This window comes from Phoca vitulina, unplaced genomic scaffold (genome assembly GCF_004348235.1).
Source record: "Phoca vitulina isolate PV1807 unplaced genomic scaffold, GSC_HSeal_1.0 scaffold7, whole genome shotgun sequence".
Classification (NCBI taxonomy): Eukaryota; Metazoa; Chordata; class Mammalia; order Carnivora; family Phocidae; genus Phoca; species Phoca vitulina.
The window spans coordinates 36417027-36438048 of NW_022589710.1; the positions used below are offsets into that span (position 1 = coordinate 36417027).

Consider the following 21022-nt stretch of genomic DNA (forward strand, 5'->3'; position numbering starts at 1 on the left):
CTTTAGCTACACATTTCTTGTGTCAAGGACTAAGGACTGGGCAGGAAGAAAAGAACAGAGAAGAAAGAAATCAGAAAAATTGTTATCCTAATGAGAAAAATAAAATTTTACTTGAAGAAGGCTAGGGAATATATCCTGAATAGCCTAAAATACGAAATCAATGTTAATATTTGTGTTCATCCTATGAGATGAAATCTTTGAGGGGAGTGTAAATTTGAAAAATTGCTTAAATGACTTAAGACTAGATGAAGTTCTGACCCCAAAGAGCAACACATTTGTTTTTAACCACTCCCAACATAATTGATCCTATATCAATAGCTAGTTAGATTTCTTTCTCAACACATTTCAATCTTGACCCCAGGAAGCTTTAGTCATTTGTCTGAGACGGAAACTCAACTGCCTTAGACAATGCCCAGTGGTTTCTTCATTCAGCCTTCAAGAAAAACTTATCATTTCATAATTCACCTAACCTCACTGTTTACCCACAGAAAACCTTTTGTGCCCTCAGAATGAGCTAGAGGCTCCCTTCTGACTGAACGCTGACACTGTCAGGAGGTGTCCTCAGAAGGACGCCATCATAAAGGAGCTCAGAGTTTCTGTATACACTTAATTTCTAAGCCTCACAAACCAGATCTACTAACATGTCTGTGAGGCTTTGAACCGGGCAGCATACAAAAAAGATGGGGCTGTTTCAAAGCCTCTCTCTTTTGTTATTCTGGACTATTTAATCTTTGAAATGTAAACATTTCAGAAACAATTTAGGTCCATCCTTTGTGGTGAAGTTTGACCAGCTATCCCCCAGCTACAGAGAGAAGGAGAATCTATCGTTTAGTCCATCAGTTTTAATTTTTCTGATGTTATAGCTTTGTAAGTTTCACTGCTATAAAAGGGAGCTAAGTTTATTCACAAAGGGAAAGCTATCATGGATTTTAGACATACTTCAAGGACATTGTATCTACTCTGCTAGTTATGGATCAGAAAAAAATGAAAACTGTGTCATTGAAGAATTACTTTTTCAAGTGACACTTAGAAAATCAACATCAACTTGGGCAGCCTAGAAAATCCTCTGACACTGAGAGTAGAAAGATAATTTATATTTTATCATTTTCTTTAAAAACTGATGTAAACCTCTGGTCATAAAAAAAATCTCAAATTGTTCTTATGGTCTTTAAGAAAATGCTCTAGGTGAAGGTAACAACACTGGGTGTTGGTCAGTGTAGATCTATCTGAATCTGTCTCTATGTTTGTCTGTATATATGAATTTTCCTATTTCTCTCCATAGGATTTTAATGTCTGAATCTTCTCCCTTTCTCTCTTTTCACTAGAATATTTATTAAAAATGAGGTATGCTCAATATCAAAAAATAAAAGCCAGGTAAGATGCTGCAGAGCTAATAAGTAAAAAGTGATTTTAAGGTGCGCCTGGGTGGCTCAGTCGTTAGGCGTCTGCCTTCGGCTCAGGTCACAATCCCAGGGTCCTGGGATGGAGCCCCACATCGGGCTCCCTGCTCAGTGGGAAGCCTACTTCTCCCTCTCCCACTCCCCCTGCTTGTGTTCCCTCTCTTGTTATCGCTCTCTGTCCAAAAAAAAAAAAAAAAAAATCTAAAAAAAAAGTGATTTTAAAACTACTTATGATTATAGCTACGCCTTAAAGCAAAATTTGTATAGATTATAACATATAGTTATGCATTAGAATAACTTTAACTTCCTATATGGCAGCAAATATTTTTAAATAGTCTTCATAGTGGCGTATTCATGTGAAAAATTAGCCAAAAGTGATAGTCTACAATGTTCTTTAAAAAATATTTCATTTACTTCATTTTCAATTTGGTTTTACTGATTCACTACAACTTAGAAATTCTATAAATATTTAAAGTTCCATAGTTCCTACATTGATTTCTGATTTCTAAATTGTGATTTATGAATGTTCATAGCTTTACTTGAAGGCTACGTTTTAATAGCCATATGTATATCTTACAATAAGAAGACCTCATATATACAACCTTAAAACTGTGAATCAATGGTAAAGAAAAAAAGTTAATTGAAGTGGAGGAGGAAAATAATTCATGAATAAAAATGCATGTGAATTTTCTTTTTCCGAATGGGTATAAACATCATGAAGGAGAAACTGCTACTCCACAAGGATAGTGTCTGCATTTTCTTGCGTGAGCTCTGACTCTAAGGCACAAGGTGAATCTAACTGCTCTTGTGACAAGCGAGAACTTTTCAGGGGGACATCAGACCAACTGTCACAATATGGCTGAAATCTCTGGGCTAACGCATTGCCAAACCTTTGGCATCGGTTATATCTGTAAGATTTACCTTTGTGTGTATACATGTGTTCTAGCAACTGGCTTTTTCGGAGAAATTTATGACCACAGATGGAACAGCTGATTTTTCTTTTCCTTGAGAAAGAAAAATTACAGTTTAATTCTACTGGCTCTGTGTCTTTGGAGATCAAAGCCACTTGACTGATGTGCAGAGGCTCTGTGGCACCCTGGTTTGAGTGGTCACGCTGCTGCTCATTCTCCGTGACAATGAAGGAGCTGAGCCTGCGGCATTCAAGGGCCTCACTATTTTCATTAAGTGGATGCACTTCACCAAGGTCATTGCTTTCCAGAATGGAAGCAGGGACACCAAATGGGAGGGATCCAGACACATGCGTATGGAGATGTTGCCGTAGGTTACTACGGGAATCAAAACGTTCCCCACAGTAATGGCACAAGTGTGTTTTGATGCTGCTTTCGGTGAAAGTGGGGCCTGTCACCTCGGATGAGGGTGAGGGGTGGCTCTGGGAGAGCGCAGACTCTGGGTCATATGTCTCCTGCTTGATGGACACTGGGGGCTCCTGGCGCCCCTCCAAGGCCTGGGCGGCAGGACGGGCCCTCTGCTGTTCTGCAGTGCCGTCATCCAGCCCGATAGCCAGAGAGAGCTGCAACTGGCGGTGGTCCCCCTGGACAGCAGCTCTGTTACCACTGTTACTGGAAGGAGCTTCCTTGACCTCCAGCCCGGGCTTGACAGCTGTCTTTTGGGTCGTTGAGATCTGAATGCCATACAAATTTGAGGACTGCACAGTCTCTGGTGAGAACGCTTGATTCATTTCAGTCGCAATGTGAGAAAGGTAGTCGGCGTGAAGAAATCGAATCCCTTCCTCCAAACGACTGTGATCCACAATCTGTTTTGGCCCTTTCCCCGTGTACATAATGTGCAACAAATAGCTGAATATGTCAGGCTGGATGTCAGTTGGTTGTATTTTTATGCATTCACTGTTAAAAACAAACAAACAAAAAAAACAGACCCACACAAGATAAAATGACCAGTTGGCCTTTTGGTTAGCACTATACAGTCTTAGGCTAATGCAATTTCTTCCTAAGAAGTTCAGACTCAGCGATCTGCCTTGATGAAATATATCAACAGAAAATTAAACATTCATAGTACACCAGCTTTATGGCCCAGCAACAAGTCTTCATGTATTCAACCTACCGCCTAAAGTTGGGAAGCACACACAGATATTCTGATTAGTTGAACAATTAGTGACTCCTAAGTGGTAGGCACTATACTAGGTGCCAGGGAGGAAAAACATAATGAATGAAACAGATACCTCCCGCTTAAGGAACTTAACAGTCTTTTGAATACATAACCAAAAGAACTGAAAACACGGACCCAAAAGACACCTATACGCCAGTGTTCATCACAGCATTACTCACATTAGCCAAAAGGTGGAAACAACCCAAGTGTCCATCAACAGATGAATGGATAAGCGAAATGTGGCATATACGTACAGTGGCATATTATTCAGCCAAAGAAAGGAATGAAGTTCTGAATGATGTTACAACATGGGTGAACCTGGAAAACGTTTGGTAAGTGAAATAAGCCAGACTCAAAAGGACAAATTTTGTATGGTGCCACTTATAATAGGCAAATTCATGGAGACAGAAAGTAGATTAGAGTTTACCAGGAGCTTGGGGTCAGGTGGGGGAGATGAGGAGTTATTGCTTAATGGGTACAGAGTTGATGTTTAGGGTGATGCAAAATTTTGGAAATGGTAAGTGGTGATGGTTGCACAACACTGTGAATGTACCTAACGCCAGTGAATTGTATGATTAAAATGGTCAAAATGGCAAATTTTATGTTGTATATATTTTACCAAAATAAAAAATATTTAAAATTTTAAAAGGATCTATTAAAATTGGTAATATTTAGAATTTAAATTATACTAATCTTATTTTGGCTTCCAAACTATAGTAATATATCTACTCTTCAAATCACAAATGAATATAGGTATAACTTTGAAAAACTTTAAAAATAACCCCAAGCTCAATTTTTAAATATGAATCTACAATTCAGATAATAGAAATAACAGCATAACAAGAAATCAGCAAACGCCCTGCAAAATTAGGATAAAGAGAACGTGAGGGAAGTGTTGGACGTCAGGGAACAATGGCACCAGTCAATGGACTTACCTTCCCCGAAGCAAACGTTCCTGTCTGCTTCAGAATGCACAGGGTATCAGATGCTGCCAATCCATTTCTTTAGTCCCCTTATCTCAGGATTCCCTCTTGGGTTTCAATCTTAGCTCTCACACACCCACTTCCAGGGTCTGTGGCAGGGGTTTTTTATATCAGCACAGAGCTGTTAACTGAGGATTTTTAGTTGCTCGACAGAGATACCACGTAGCAGGCCTGACACCTTTGTATCTCTTGGATTTAGTTTAGCATGGTGCCTGGCTCCCAACAGGCGCTTTGGGAGCTGAACCAACTCATAGCTTTTAGACGAGACTGATGTGAAGGCACTGTTCCTAATCTAGTTTCTACATTGACACCACCCATTACATGTCCCCCACTCCAACCTCCTCCCCACTTTGTGTCATGCATTCCAACCATTCTGGTCTATTCTGTTTCCTGAATGTACTAGCCCGGTTCATATCTGCCTATGTTTTCATGCAATTTTCCCTCTGTCTGCAATGTACTTTCTTGCATTCCTTTACAATATCCAAAAAACTCCTCCTGATCCTTCAAGATCCAGGGCTTCTGTAAAGCCTATTCCAACCTCCTTAAAATAGGGCTGCTGACACTCCACTCTACCTTGTACGACACTTCTGTTATAGACATATCACATTAGTTATTGATAACAGTAGCTGACAGGGCAAAGCTCTGTTCTAAGCATTTTAATATTATTAATCCATTTAATCTTCTCAACACCATGGGGTGAGTATACATGCTATGCCAGTGTTTTACAGAGAAGGAAACTGAGGCACAGACAGATCAATTACACCGCAATTTTTTTCTTTACATGTGTTCTCTATTAAACTATGAACTAACTAACTCCTTGAGGATAGGGAGCATTACTAGCCTGTTACTGGGGTCTAATACAGTGCTTACATGTAAGTACCCAACAAATATTTAAATGAATGAACAGGTAAATGAAAGTGTGTGATTGAGGCTAGACTACTAAGTATTTCATGCAAGGTCATTTAAAAAAAACAGAGAGAATTCTATCCCTTTCAACCTAGGGTGGATTAAAACTATTCTTTAAGAGTTCAGAATCTGAATATGACTTTCCTGCCCACTCCCTACATACCCATCATGTTGGGATAATCCACATTCAAAAAATCAAAACACTTTTTGAAAAAAAGTATTTGAAACAAATGTCTTCTGAACTGTAATATGGAATATAAGGTGTGTAGAATTATGACATTATACTCTTGTTATGAAAGTGTTATAGAATAGATATCAACAATTCAGTGAGTCAGAACATAGATCGTTAAAAGCACAGATCTGCATTTGAGGATAACTTACTAGCTGTATAATCCTGGATGGGCCAGTTACTTGACTCAGTCTCAGTTTCCTTTTCTCTAAAATAGTATGGATAATAGTAGAATGTACATTAGGTAAATACTTATGGGCTAAGCCTTCAGTAACTTTTAGCTATTATTGTTTTCATTTTTATCTTCCACCATGGATCCTACACACTGAGATGAATTACTGGATGTGTAAAAAAAAAAAAAAAAAAAAAAAAAAAAAAAATATATATATATATATATATATATATATATACACACACACACACACACACACACACTTCTTAAGGTGACCCCATAACAAAGAATCCCCCAAATGATGTTATAATAAGGCTTAGCTATATCACAACATTAAAAACTCTTCTGATTTACAAAAGCACATCCTTACCTTGTTTGGTGAATAAATATCATCTTGAAATAGTTAGAAAAAGCAGCAAGCACTGCTCTGTGGGCTTTGAAGTAAACATCTCCAATGGCAACTGTGCAATCACACAGAAAACCAAATTCTCGCTGCATGTTCAGCTGCTGCAGAAGGACAAGGCTATGGCTAGCTGTGTCCATTGTGGCTCTGAGAAAAAGGACAATTTTTTTTTTTTTTTACAAAATTAGCTACAGTTCACACAAACCTACAGAGTACAAGGAGGCCTAAATTTAAATGAGATTACTTAATAGTTTTTAATACTGTTAATTTCACCCCAAACCTAGCTAACATTAAATCCACTCATTAAAACTGCAAAATAGGGCGCCTGGGTGGCTCAGTCGTTAAGCGTCTGCCTTCGGCTCAGGTCATGGTCCCGGGGTCCTGGGATCGAGCCCCGCATCGGGCTCCCTGCTCAGCGGGAAGCCTGCTTCTCCCTCTCCCGCTCCCCCTGCTTGTGTTCCCTCTCTGGCTGTCTTTTTCTCTGTTAAATAAATAAAATCTTTAAAAAAAAAAAAGAAAAAAAAAACTGCAAAATATGGTCTTTTTTCATCTAAGAAGGTAGCTTGGTATGAGTAACACAGAAGCAAAAGGTAGGCCGTCTTTTTTTATCTATGTGACCGTGCTTCTAGTCATACTGACCCCTTCCTCAGAGCTACAGGAGTTAAGTTATGTGAAAAGCACCTTGTAATGGAAACTGCTATTCATGTGTTAGCTCTAACTGTCCATATCACTGTCCTGGCTGGGCTAGAGCTGTCAGTGCTCCGTAGGGAGCCCGGTGAGCTCAGGGGACACTGGCCCTCTAACTATCATACGGTATGTTTGGGAAACATGATCAGTCACAGTATGTGCAGGAGCCCTTAAAATAGATACCAAGCCACATCCCATGATTTACATGGGGCCCGGGAACCCAATGGAAAGAGCCTAAACCCTGATATTAACTGGATTCAGACACATACAAGCATGGAGGCTCCTGAAGGAACAATACAGAATGGGACCACTGGTCTTGGAAAAATCATGCATGAGGAAAAACATGCATAAGAATTATGGCAGAGAAGTCTAGTGTGAGCAGCAAGGGATTCAAGAGTGCCAGAGTTCCAGGCAGATTGGAGGCTCTGCTTCATCCCGACTGTGTAGACAGACCCGGTGCCTTAAGGAGAAGGCAGCTGTCGTATAAAGGGCATCACTGGCCAGCTGGGAGAACCTTCTCTAAAAGAGCAGTTTCTGAAGAAGGGAATGAAGTTTCCTCACTAGCCAGAGACCAAAGTCTAAGGAGGTCAGTGATGACAGTGTGGAGTTAGCTGTCCGGAGACTGGCCACAGCTTGGGCAGCAGACAGCTGAGTGATCAATAATATAATAAAACTAGCCAACATTTACAGTGTTTCCTGTGTGTCAGGCACTTTTCACTCATTTAGCTCTCAATATGACTATACAAGAAAGGAAATATTCAGTGCATGTACAGATGAAGAAACTGAATCAGTACAAAGAGTTAATTTACTCAAGTCACACTGCTAATAAGTGGCAGAGCAGGGGATTCAAACCTGGTCACTGGGCTCCAGAACCCAAATGTCCTCCCTTTCCACCTCCCAGAGAGAACATGACCCACAAACTGGAGATGCCTAGGGAATGGTCAGGTTATACATCAAGATATCTCGGGAAGCCTCAAGAATGTTTGGAAAGGGGAACTAGGGAAAAATCCAGATTTCCTGCTGCTTAATTTGCTTACACAAATCTGATACAGAAACAAATACTTATTAATGGATAAAATCTAGGCTATAACTGGTAAACAAAAAAGGTAATTATTACTGATACAAAGTTAAATCTATTTTTATTAAAATTACATATTTAATGTACTGATATGAAATACTCTCTAAGATATATTAAGTAAAAAAAAGCAAAGCATGAAATTGTACAGAGAAGACTACTATTTATGCAAAAGGGGGTGGAGTGGTTATTTTAAAGGTAGGGGAGAAATTTATACAGAAATATATTCTTGTTTATGTACACATCTCTGGAAAGATTCAAAGAAATGAGTGAAATGTTTGCTTCTGGGAGGGAAACAAGGGAGCAGGGTGGGGGAATTGTACTGTTTAAACTTAAATTCTTTTTTTTTTTTTTTCTTGAGAGAGAGAACGACCTTAAGCGAGCTGGGGGTGGGGAGCAGAGGGAGAGGGAGAGGATCTTAAGCAGACTCTGTGCTGAGCATGGAGCCTGACGTGGGGTTCCATCTCAGGACCCAGAGATCATAACCTGAGTTGAAATCGAGTCGGACACTTAACCAACTGAGCCACCCAGGCACCCTGAACTTAAATCTTTTTATTGAAGTTTAACATCATAAGTACATTCCAACATGTATTCCTTTTCCCCTCATTTTTAAAAATTATGAAGGGGGTGCCTGGGTGGCTCAGTCGTTGAGTGTCTGCCTTCGGCTCGGGTCATGATCCCAGGGCCCTGGGATCGAGCCCCGCATCAGGCTCCCTGCTCCTCGGGAAGCCTGCTTCTCCCTCTCCCACTCCCCCTGCTTGTGTTCCCTCTCTCGCTGTGCCTGTCAAATAAATAAATTAAATATTAAAAAAAAATTACGAAGTATTTCAGATAGACAAATAGGTACAGAGATCAATGTGACAAACATGTAGCCAGCCAGCCACCCCTGAGCACATAAGGTAAACATTACAAATGTGGTAGAGACCCCCTACTATCTCTCCCTCATTCTAACTACCCATTACCTTGCCTCCAAAGGTAATCATCATCCAGACTTTGGTGTTTATGACTGTCTTGTAACATCATCATGTTCCTACTGCATCTGTATGTATCCCTTCAGAAGGTATGGTATTATTTTGCATGTTTTAAAATTTTATATAAATAATATTGTATTTTAAGAATCCTGCAACTTGCTGCTTTTAATTCTATTCATACATTACTTTTAAAAATTATACTTATTCAAACATTAAGTTTCTCCCAAACCTCCCCCAATTAAAAAATAAATAAAAACAAAACTCTTACTCCTTACCATCTCATTTTAAAAGCCTTTAAGCAGTAATGAAATAAGAGGGAACAAAATAACAGAACCTACAGAGACCTGAGTGTAAACCAAACTCCAAATTGTGAGTATTGTTCCAAAAAGCCATTTAACTAAAAGTCACTATTTATTGTATTTGCCGCATTACCCGGATTCTAAAACACCACCGATTTATTAGAGAGAGATTTAAAAACCAAAATAAAACTGTATGCTGGAGATTTCACCATGTGAAAAACATGTGTCTTAGATTCAATGAAATGGTTCAAACTGAAGTAGTTTAAACAGCTTGACAAATTGTTAAAAAAAAAAAACAAACCTCAGATCATAAACATTTTCACCAGATCTATCTACATACATGTATATATACACACACACAGACATATATATATATATATATAGTGCATTAGTATAATGAACTACTGAACCACATGGAAATGAGAAAGGGCACACTAAAAAGCCACATATACAAAAATCTTGTGGTTAATGGTCTATGAGTAACAGTTAAATTCTTCGCTTACTGAACATTTTTTGAAGAGAAACTTAATAAAGAAAAAATTATTTGAAGGCATGCATTATACAAGGCCTGGGGACAGAAGAAAAATACTTACATGCTGCAACCAAGAAGACCGCAGGCTAACATGAACCCCAACGTTTATAGCAGCGATGTCCACAATTGCCAAAACATGGAAAGAGCCCAGATGTCCACCAACAGATAAATGGATAAGAAGATATGGTATATATACAATGGAATACTACTCAGCTATTGAAAGAATGGAATCTTGCCATTTGCAAGGATGTGGTTGGAGCTAGAGGGTATTATGCTAAGTGAAATAAGTCAGTCAGAGAAAGACAAATACCATATGATCTCACTCATATGTGGAATTTAAGAAACAAAACAGATGGACATAGGGGAAGGGAAGGAAAAATAAAATAAGAGGAAAATGGAGAGGGAGGCAAACCATAAGAAATTCTTAACTATGGGGAACAAACTGAGGGTTGCTGGAGGAGGGGATGGGGTAACAGTGTGATGGGCATTAAGGAGGGCACTTGAAGTAATGAGCACTGGGTGTTATATACAACTGATGACACACTGAATTCTGCCTCTGAAACTAATAATATAGCACATGTTAATTAAATTGAATTTAAATAAAAAAATTTTAAAAAGAAGATTGCAGGCTAATAGGGGAGACAAAACATAAAACATGGTAATTATGATATGAAGTAAAAGTGGCAAATGTCATAAGGAGCATTTCAGAGAACATGCTATGAAGGGGAGATCAATATCAGGCAACCCAATGAAAAATAAGCCATTTGAACTGGATTTAGATGAACAGGCAGAAGGTGAACATAGCATTCCAGGCAGGAAAAAATAGAATGAATAAAATTACAGGGAGGAGTGTGAATATATAGGTAACTGAAGAACTCAGTTTGGCATAGAAAAACCAAAAGTAAGTGGGTAATAAGAGCTGTGGTCAGCTCACACAGGGTACCGAATGTAAAACTGAAAGGTACTCCACTTGTGTTTGAAATGAACGATGTTAAGATGTTTTTGCAGGAGGGAGAACAGCATAGTAGTTAAAGCTTGGACTCTGGAATTAGACAGCTTGGATTAAAATTCCAATTCTGTCATTTAGCTGTGTGATCTTGAGAAGATGCTTAACTCTCTGGTCCTTGGTTTTACTTGTAAAATATGGATAATTACAGTATCTACCTCACAGGTTGTTACATAGATTTAATAAGATAATGCACATAAGCACATAGAAATAGTGAGGCCACAGTAAGTGTTCAGTAAATACCAATTACCATCATCATGATCATCATCATCATCATCAGGCCTTTGAGTCAAGATTGCTCTAGTAGCAATACATAAAAAAGATTAGCAAGGGAAAGGTATGGAAAAATAAAGACCAGCAAGAAGTCCACTGCAATATCCAAGTAATGGCAGTGGGAATGAAGGAATACAAGAGATACACCAGACATAGAACTGACATGACTTGGCAGCCAGACTGGATGTGGTCAGCCACAGGGAAGATAAAGTCCAAGGCAAGTCTCAGAATTCCAGCTTGGATAACTGGAAGAATTCATTCATCCCTTCAGGTCATATTTGCAGAGTAACTGTCATGTGTTAGGTATCAATATAAAGGCAGGGTCCCAGAATGCCAGAGAAGAGGCATAGAAACTGGCTTCATAAAAGAGAAGTTTCATTTTGGACACAGTGAGTTCAAGGTGTTCACTCCAGGACATCTGAGTAGAAATGTTCAGTGATCAATGGAGACATTATGTAGGATTGGGACTCTAGAGATCAGGGCTAGACAGGGAGAGGAGGTCCTCTGTAATTACACAGCTGAAGCCACCAGGAGTGGATGGGACTATTGAGTAAAATAGGAGGGGAAAAAAAGCTAAGAATGAATCCCCAAACAACACAAAAAAGACACAAGAAGAGGAGTAATAAGAAAACATATCAACATTGAGTGGGGGAAAAGGGCGGGGGGTGAAGGAAAGGCAAGAACCTGGGTGGGGAGTGCTCCACCAATGGTGGAAAGTACTGCAGAGAAACATGGGGATGAGGCCTATTACAAACACCCCAAGTGTGGTGACTAAGAGATTTCTAGTGACCTCTGACAATAGTCTGCGAAAATAGCAAGAGCAAAATCTCTTCACTGCAAGGGAATGTTAGACAGCAAAGGCCATAAAGGGTAGGCACAGATAGGATAAGACACTGATGATGGGCAGCTTCAGCTCAGAGAAGACTTTCAGGCTGAAGAGGGGTGGAATCTCCAGAAGCCAGAAGGAACACAAGCAAAAGTCTAAGTGTAGCAGTCAGCCATGGAGAAGAAATGATTTCTTTCTGACAGTGGCAAGGAGATGGCTGAGGTGAGGAGAGAATCTCAGAGTACTCTGTAGATGGCTTCCATTCACACACTATGAAGGCAGAGGGAAGAGCTGAGTTTAGATCTTGAAGGAAACCTAGAGGGGCACCTGGGTGGCTCAGTCCGTTAAGCGTCTGCCTTCGGCTAGGGTCATGATCCCAGGGTCCTGGGATCGAGCCCCGCATCAGGCTCCCTGCTCGGCGGGAGGCCTGCTTCTCCCTCTCCCACTCCCCCTGCTTGTGTTCCCTCTCTCGCTGTGTCTCTGTCAAATATATAAATAAAATCTTAAAAAAAAAAAAAAGAAAGAAACCTAGAGTAACAATCCCTGATGCTAATATATAGTGATGAAGTTTATATAGAACTTTCACATAAAATAATTTTTCTGTTTCAGGGGTGCCTGAGTGGCTCAGTCAGTTGAGGGTCTGGCTCTTGGTTTCCGCTCGGATTGTGATCTCAGGGTCAAGGGATCAAGCCCCATGTCGGGCTCCATACTCCGCGCGGAGTCTGCTTGGGATTCTCTCTCTAAAATAGAGAAATGAAATCTTAAAAAATAAAAAAAAGCATAAAAAGATTTAAAAAATTTGTTTCAGATGAAATACTTTCTATTAAGCTACAAGTTCACGGACTGTCATTTTTGTTAAACTCAGTGAATTTTTAATTTCAGATATTATATTTCCAGGTCTAAAATTTTCATCTCATTCCTTTTTAGTTTCTATTTCTCTGTTGAGAATTCCTATTTGTTGACACATTACCACTTTATTTTGCTTTACATTCTTGAGCATAGTTATAATAGCTGCTTTAAGTCTTCTCTGCCAAACCCAAACTCTGGGTCATTTTGGAGTCAATCTCCATTAATTAGGGTGATAGTTTCCTGTTTCATTTTGGACAATATCCTAGACATTGTGATTACTGTGGTAAAGACTCTAGATTCTGTAATATTCTTCCAAAAAGTACTGATGTTTTTGCTTTGTTGTTACAATTAACTTGGCTGGACTTAAACTCCAAATTCTGCCTCCCTTTTGGTTCAGTTTTTTTAGTTGTTGGTGTGCTGTATGGAGGTTCGACATATGTGTAAGTTTAGGGGGTTGACAAGAGATTCAAGCTAAATTATACACAATATTTGGGGTTCCCAGAATCCTTTCTAGGATTTTCCTTTTCTTTCCAGCTATGTGGTCACTCCGAACTCTGTCCTCTTTTCTTCAAGCAAGTAAGATTACAGGTTATTAACCTAAGTTTGGCCGGCTCCTCCTGTCACCAATTGGAGCCTTCTCTCAGGATAAAAGCCATACAAATGGAAACTCATCCACTGCTGTTCCCTTCTTCCAAGTATAGACTTCATTCCAGTTTCTGCCTGATTTCTGTCACTTTTAAATGCCATCTGATAGTTTCTAAAGCTTTTTTTCAAGTTACAGAGTTGACCCTTGAACCACATCAGTTTGAACTGCATGGGCCCACTTATATGCAGATTTTTTTGGATAAACATAGTATAGTACTGTACATGTATTTTCTCTTCCTTATGATTTTCTTTTCTTTTTTTTTAAAATAAGCTCTAGGCCCAACATGGGGCTTGAACTCACAACCCAGAGATCAAGAGTCGCACACTCTACAGAGCCAGCCAGGTGCCCCTTACGATTTTCTTAATAACATTTTCTTTTCTTTTCTCTAGCTTATTGTAAGAATACAGTATATAATACATGTAACATACAAAATATGTTAATTGACTGTTTATGCTATCAGTAAGGCTTGCATTCAATAGTAGGCTATTATTAGTTAAGCGTGGGAGGCTGGGGGGGGCAGGTGTTAAGTTAAATGCAGATATTTGACTGTGCAGGGAGGTTGATGCCCCTAATTCCCACGCTGTTCAAGGGTCAAATGTAGTTTCTAGTTCAGAATTGTCCCAAGAGGAGCTACTCAGCCATTATTACCCTTTATCAGTTCTAAAAAGTTCTGGCCTCGGGGCGCCTGGGTGGCTCAGTCGTTAAGCGTCTGCCTTCAGCTCGGGTCATGGTCCCAGGGTCCTGGGATCGAGCCCCACATCGGGCTCCCTGCTTGGCGGGAGGCCTGCTTCTCCCTCTCCCACTCCCCCTGCTTGTGTTCCCTCTCTCGGTGTGTTTCTCTCTGTCAAATAAATAAATAAAATCTTAAAAAAAAAAAAGTTCTGGCCTCAAGATCCACTTACACTCTTAAGAGGAGCATTAGGGACTACAAAGAGCTGTTGCTTATGTGGGTTGTATTTATGAATATTTACCATATAAAAAATTAAAAGTGAGACATTTAAAATTTTTAATTCATTTAAAATAACAATAAACCCATTATATATTAACACAAATTTTTTTTCTAAAAAATAACTACATATATTTTGTAAGTGGGAAGGGTAGCATCGTTTTATATTTTACAGTATTCTTTAATACCTGACTTTAAAAAATACAGTTGGGTTCTTTGCTTCTGTGCTCAATGTGTTGCCACAAGTTGTTTTGATTCAAGTATATTAAGAGATCTTGCCCTTGCAAAAGCAAGATCCTTGTAGATCCTGAAAAGGTTTCAGGAACCTCTGGGGGGTCCCTGAACCATACCATACTTTGAGAATCTCTGCCCCGTGCTATCTTTTTTTAATCCTATGAGGTAATAGAGCAGGTACAATACTAGTTCCATTTTATGGTTGAAGAACCATAGGCTCAGAGAAGGTGGGAGAGGTACCCAAAGTCAGACGACTAGCCATTAAATGGTGCTGGTAGTACTTCAAGTCTGACTTTTAACTCATCCCCTTTCTTCAAAACCCCCATCTGAAACTTTTAAGATACATACTAATGGCAGATTTTGCAAATATATGGAATTGAATAAAGGGAAAATTTTTCCAAGTTTATAAAATGAAACGAATTCAGAAATGCTTAAAAGAAAAAAACACCACAACTTAGATACATAACAGGTTCACTCAAACTTCTTTGTATAGTAATAGACCTTTGACATTTTAAGGCAACACAACCAGATTTTATCTGTCAATAGAGCCAATACAACACAAAGTTATTAAAAACATTTTCTAATACAACCTACTTTGTAAATTTATTAGCTAGGTTTTTCATATAGCCTTTGCTCATCCTTTCTTTTACCATCAATATTAATTTATCTAGTATGTGGAATAGCTAAAGCTTCCTATGCATACAGAAAGATCTTAGAAGTTTTATTTAAGAATTTTGGGTGGAGGGGCACATGGGTGGCTCAGTTGGTTAAGCATCTGCCCTCGGCTCAGGTCATGATCCTGGGGTCCTGGGATGGAGCCCCACCTCTGGCTCCCTGCTCAGTGGGGAGCCTGCTTCTCCCTCTCCCTCCTGCTCTAATAAATAAATAACATCTTAAAAAAGGAAAGAAAAGAATTTTGGGTGGAAATTTTAGTGAGAGAAGTTGCAAAAAAATAATTTATCATTTTATTACATTTACAAATACGAGAGCCCAAATGAAAGAGTGCTTCATCTTAAGATGCTGTATCTATTATCAAAGTGGTATTTATACTGTAATAATAGAATTAGTATTGATATTTGAGAGACTATAAAACCTTGTTTACTAACTAAATTGTAGTAACTCTGGATTAGCTCAAACTAAGTAGACTAGAACAGCTTTATACCAGTATCCATTTTTGTTTAATTCAAAGTTAACTTGAAATTTAACATCTTTTGATTTTTACTTATTTAAAAAAATCTTTTGTATTAGTTAGACTGGACTCTCAGATCTATGGTAGCCAGACGATATCCTGGAATATACAGCTTTTCATTCTCTCAGCCTGTAGAATCTTTAATAAAAACGGGACAAAAGGAGTAGGACATCTGTTCCTGTAGAAAATAAACAGTCTTAGATATTTTCTCTGTGGTTCCTACCACTGTGACTTTATTATTAAATTATCATTAAGACAAGGAGACAGAAAAGTTGGCAGAGGAATATGTACAGCTTTTTTGAGATACGTACTCATGGCTATAAATACAAAGGTAAAAGCAGAAATATTCAAAGTGCCACGTGATAACAGACTTTATACAATGATTTTAACTTTTTAATGGTACTTTCACATGATGATTATGGAGGGATAACATTTTATAACCTAGAGAAAGAATGTTCGCAGAGATCATTTTATCACGAAATAGTAGCTCTTACCACTGACTGTACTGTAAAACTTTCAATGTAGAGTTGTACTGATGCCTGCGTCCTACTCTAGACCAAGCCAAACAGAATTGCTGAGACTGAGTCTCAGATCCTTTTTTAAAAAGCTCTTGTTCTAATATGATGCCTCAGTCAAGAACCACTGTGTTAGAAGGGAGCCAAGGAAACCGAAGAGAATATTTCACACTGTAAAATTACAGAGAAAAAGAAGCAATTTTACAAGAAGTGCTCAAAATGTGGGAATTATACCAATTACATTAAATGAACAAAAATCAACTATTGTAATTCTAATTGTAACTTTAAACAAAAAAATTAACCAGATTCTAAGAAACAAAAGTGCTCTCAAACTAGTAAATTGGACACTGGGGGCAGAGGAGGAACATACTATTTTCAGACTTCTTCTAAAAAAGTATTTAGGAAAAAGAGGTATTTACTCTCATACACCATTATGCCTATTTTCATAACATCTGAAGATGATATGGAAATCGCAAATCTGAAAATATGGAGATAAATGTGCAGTAATTCTAGGCATCTGCTTACAATAATCACTGAAAATATTAGAGAAGAGGGTAAGAAGTAGACGTGGTAGATGACACAGGAAGAGCAGTTATGCTCTAGAAACCTTTAACGGAACAGGGAAACGTTAGTTTGGGGCCTGCCTGTTGCCAGACACAGCCAGCCTACTGTATCTCTAACCATCTAACCAACATGTGGGATGCCTGATAAAGCCACAGCACCAGGCAAACGAGAGTGCTAACACGGTAAGTGCAAATTGCTAGTGAACCTTAAAAAAATCAGAACCCTGTGAAGGAAAATAAACAATTCTTCTTAGTCCACTAAAAAAAAAAAAATGACTGCATTTCTGAAAGAAAAAAATAAGGTACTCAAAGGACAGTAGGAAGCTGGATAACGACAATGCTAGTATAGACCTAGAATACAGTACAAACAAGAATAATTATAATTTCTGAATATAGGTGAACCAATACTTCCTTTGCCACAGAATGCTCCACAAACACGTTATCCAGATGGGTTAATGAAGCCCTTTGCTTAAAGCGCCTAGAGTTTTTCACAAGGAACAAAATGTCATTGTATGATTGATATGTATAGGGAAGAAATGATTTAGAAAAATTTCAAAAATAACTAACAATAATATAAACACTTTTTCTTCAGTTAAGATTAAAAAAAAGAAAAGAAAAAAATTCCCGCAAGCAAAGGGAAAGCAGATGTGTGAATAAATTCAATTACTAATCCTGAAACTGATGTTTATTTCAAATACTTTCCTCTTCCTCTACTCTCCCTAAGCAAGTTCAAGCAGCAATATCTTTCCTATCCTAGAGGGAATAATTCTGTTCTAGTTAAAATAGCTACTGTTATGAGTAAATACCACACGCAAGGCCTTGTGCTAAGTGCTCTATGTACATTCGTTTAGTCCTCACCTTGACTATGTGCTATTTTTATTTCTATTTTACAGATGAGGAAAAATGTGGGCTTAGAACACACAGCTAGCAGACAGTATAAAGTGGGGATCAAAAGCTAGGTCCGACTCCATAACCTGGGCTGTTACTATAAATTGGAGTAGTATTTTTCTTAGCATTCTTCTCTCGAAAGATTGAAGTTCACATGCAATTGGAATAAATAAGCAGAAAGGGGGCACAGGAAGTGGTGTACAAATACTTTATAATTTATCAAGATAAGAGCACCTGCACTCCTTTTTTAAGACAAGAAAAAAACCCTGCAATAATATAAAACCCCCAACTCTGTTCTGGCCCTATTATTACAAAAAAGGACAAGTTTTTCTTTAACAAGATGGTCAAGCACCACCTACGGGCCACAGTAAATAAATCACTTTGGTTCAGTGGTGGGGAGGGCATTATGCAACACTTCCCAGCACTGCCCTGCCAGGATATTTTACGGCCAAGACTCTTGGGCCCCTCCTCCCCAGCTAGACAGCCTGGCTCCTGCGCATTCCCCTCAGGAGATAGGGTGGAAGCACACAGCTCCATTTTCTAAGGCAAAGAGGGCAGCTGAAAGTCCTGCTCAGCCTCTCTGGGCAACCACAGGCGCCAATAAATCAGCCACAGGCGATTCTCTCATCCCTTTCCTGGCTTGAAGTGGTAGCAAGATACAATGCAAAAGATCACTGACTGGACTTGGGAGATAAGTGATCTAGCCTTGAATTCTACGGCAAGTGACAGCATCACAGAAGTCAGGTAAATCTGACTGTTGTTTGTTAACATAGAGACAGTACTACTTCCTTTTTTGTCAAGTACTCAAAATTCATCTATGAAAGTGGCTAGCCACTGCAGGTGCTCAATAAACAGCCAACAACCCCGGCAGAATAAGACATTAAGGGAAGGGTTGGGCAAAAAGGTATATATAGCAAGTCATCTGAAGCCCCTCCCTGCTTTGTTGCTGACCATCCCTTTGATGTTCCACTCTTTCCTGATAACCTTCCAGCCATCAGAACGAATCTATTCCGAGTGCTATCCCAGGATCCTGCTCCCTATTAAGGAACTGATTTCTGATACTGGATAGTTAGTTTACCCTTAATCAAAACACATCTAGGCTCCTAAAGACAACTTTGATGCCTTAACCTAAGGAAGCAACCAGTGCTGCAAATGTTGGTTATTCTTACAGAGAATAGGGCTGAATTTTGGAGGAGTCAGGCTTTGAGCCCCAAAATACATCATAGGCAATCTATTCCACCTAAAGATAATGCCAACCCCATTCCTTAAAATACCTGAGCCATCACACAACAGCCAAGCCTTGTTTCTCAATAATCTGAATCAAGCCAAGTATAATCACCTCTGGCAGACTGTCTCTACAGTGAGTGGGTTAAACTGGCACTGCGCTCCTGGTGTGGTGGAGACCCCAATAACCAAGGCCTGGAGCCCTGGAGTCCAGTTACTCAAAAAGTGTAGGGCTTCGATCAAGCTACACGTTCGTTAGGCCGGGTGTCTTCATCTGTAAAACAGAGGGATGAACTAGATTTCCTGTAAGGCCCCTTTCAGCTTTAAAATCTGTCATCCTAAAGTGTACTTTACACACTTGACAAAATCCTGTGAGAGTCAACAGTTTTGCCAAAAAACTTGAGTCTCAAGAGAATGAGTGCCAAATGTAATTTCCTGGGGGGAAATGGGCGTTACTTTATGAAACATGTTAGCTGCTGTCAAATTCCAAGTACAGCGCTAGGTGCTGCCTAAGTAGCTTGATTTCTCAAAATAACAAGTGATAGGGAAGCAGTTAACGATCGGACAAACTTTAAAAAGAAAAACTGGATTTACTCAGAATGAGATTAATATAATCTGAAAAAAGGAAGAAATGAATTATGGAGGGGGAGGAACTTCCTGCCCTAAAAACGGGGTAATCACAAACGGGGGTGGGGAAGGGAGAGGACAGTGGCCGCAGCGTCTCTCAGTTTGCACCAGGAGACCCGCCCAATTGCGAGAAGGGTTCGCGCGGCCGCCCGGGGAACGCCGCGGGCCCGTCGGGGGTTCCCGCGCGGGGTCAGGCCCCGGCAGCCACCTTCTGCGGGCGGCGAAAGGCGGCTCTGGGCATCCTCGGCCCAGTGCTCACTCGCGGGTGCCATTTTCCTCCTGTGCCCTGATTGACATGTCAAACGGACCAAAACACCCCTCTCCCCATCTACTTGCATCTGTCCCGCGACCGGCGCAGCTGCAGGCCGCCGCCCCGGGCGGCTCGCGGCGGGAGGGACTGAGCCCGGAGCAGCCCACAGGGGCCGGGCCGCGTCGCTTACCCAGACGCCGCCGCGGCGGCCAGCCGGCTCCTCCGTGCGGGAGGGGCGGCTCCCGCGCCGCGCACGTCACGCGGCGGCGCCGGTCACGCACCCTGCGGCCCGCTCTCGCGCGGCTTCCCGCGCCGGCCGCCCCGCGATGGGCCCACGTGACCGCGCGCCTGGTAGCCGGGGAGCGAGGGGCGCGGGGGCTGAAGTGTGCGTGCGTGCGTGCGTACGTGCGCGCCCGCCCGCCTACTCAAGTGGCCAGGCGGGGTTCGGCCCGCGCTCGGGGTACCTCCGCCACGGTCTTCAGTCGTGACTGTGTAGGCGGAAGCGTGGAGACGAGCCTGAGCGTCACAGGCTCCCCACACACAACCGCGTGACCCGGGGACTTTCCCCAGGGTGTGCAAAAGCACAGCACTGCCTCACCTCGGGGGTGGGGGTGGGGGAAGGATGCGCCCGCGTGTTCGCGGGGAGAGGGGTGGGGGCGCTGGGCCAAGGAGGCTGAGCCGCTGGAGCCTGGGAGGGGAGGCGGGCTGGGTGGGGTGGGGCATGGCGGGGGAAGTGACTCAAGGCCAGAGGCGGACAGGCCCATGGCAGGCAGAGTGGGGGGAGCGCGGGGAATGGGCGACCCCGGACCGACTGGCGGCGCACGGGACAGGGCGAGGGTGCCGGCGCCCCCAGAACGCGGGGGACGAACCGAGAGGGAAGGCCTAGCTGCTGAGCCCTCCGGGGCAGGGGTCTGACATCTGGACGGAGTGGGAAAACAGCATCCTGCCCTTGGGGAGTCGGGAGGAGCCCAGTCCCATCCAGCTGTGCAAACAGGAGGAGGAGGAGGTCCCAAGCCTACCCTTGGGAGAGGGGCGAGAGGGGTGGTAAAGCCGCCGCCGCGCCGGCCCCCGCGGTGCGGGTTGCGCCAGCCTCCCCGGAGCCCGACGCAGAAACTTGTTGCAAACAAACAGGCGACCGCGGGTGCCCCTAGCAGCCAGCGGCGGAGTGGGTGGGCGGGCGAGAGGGAGGGGAAGGCTGGCGG

The 21022-nt window shown here is 41.3% G+C and overlaps 1 protein-coding gene across 6 annotated transcripts; it reads right to left on the reverse strand.

Annotated features, from left to right (window-relative positions):
* Positions 1-1558: 1558 nt before the first annotated feature.
* On the reverse strand, positions 1559-20912 carry ZBTB25 (zinc finger and BTB domain containing 25). 6 transcript variants are annotated; one of them, XM_032405291.1, is made up of 3 exons: positions 20840-20912; positions 6188-6367; positions 1559-3265 (listed from the first exon to the last, which is right to left on the reverse strand). In XM_032405291.1, exons 2-3 carry the CDS (start codon positions 6358-6360, stop codon positions 2131-2133), a joined length of 1308 nt encoding a protein of 435 aa, XP_032261182.1. In that variant the 5' UTR covers positions 6361-6367; positions 20840-20912; the 3' UTR covers positions 1559-2130. The 6 variants fall into 6 exon arrangements, with proteins under 6 accessions (XP_032261182.1, XP_032261180.1, XP_032261179.1 ...); XM_032405289.1 differs by lacking the exon at positions 20840-20912 and adding an exon at positions 20011-20086; XM_032405288.1 differs by lacking the exon at positions 20840-20912 and adding an exon at positions 19059-20000.
* Positions 20913-21022: the final 110 nt, after the last annotated feature.

Coding starts and splice junctions, on each gene's coding strand:
- ZBTB25 (XM_032405287.1), bottom strand. CDS start 9,877: ATGTTAGCCTGCGGTCTTCTTGGTTGCAGCAT. Junction 6,368..9,845: donor GGTCTTCTTGGTTGCAGCAT/GTAAGTATTTTT, acceptor CCTTTTTCTCAG/AGCCACAATGGACACAGCTA. Junction 3,266..6,187: donor ATATTTATTCACCAAACAAG/GTAAGGATGTGC, acceptor TGTTTTTAACAG/TGAATGCATAAAAATACAAC.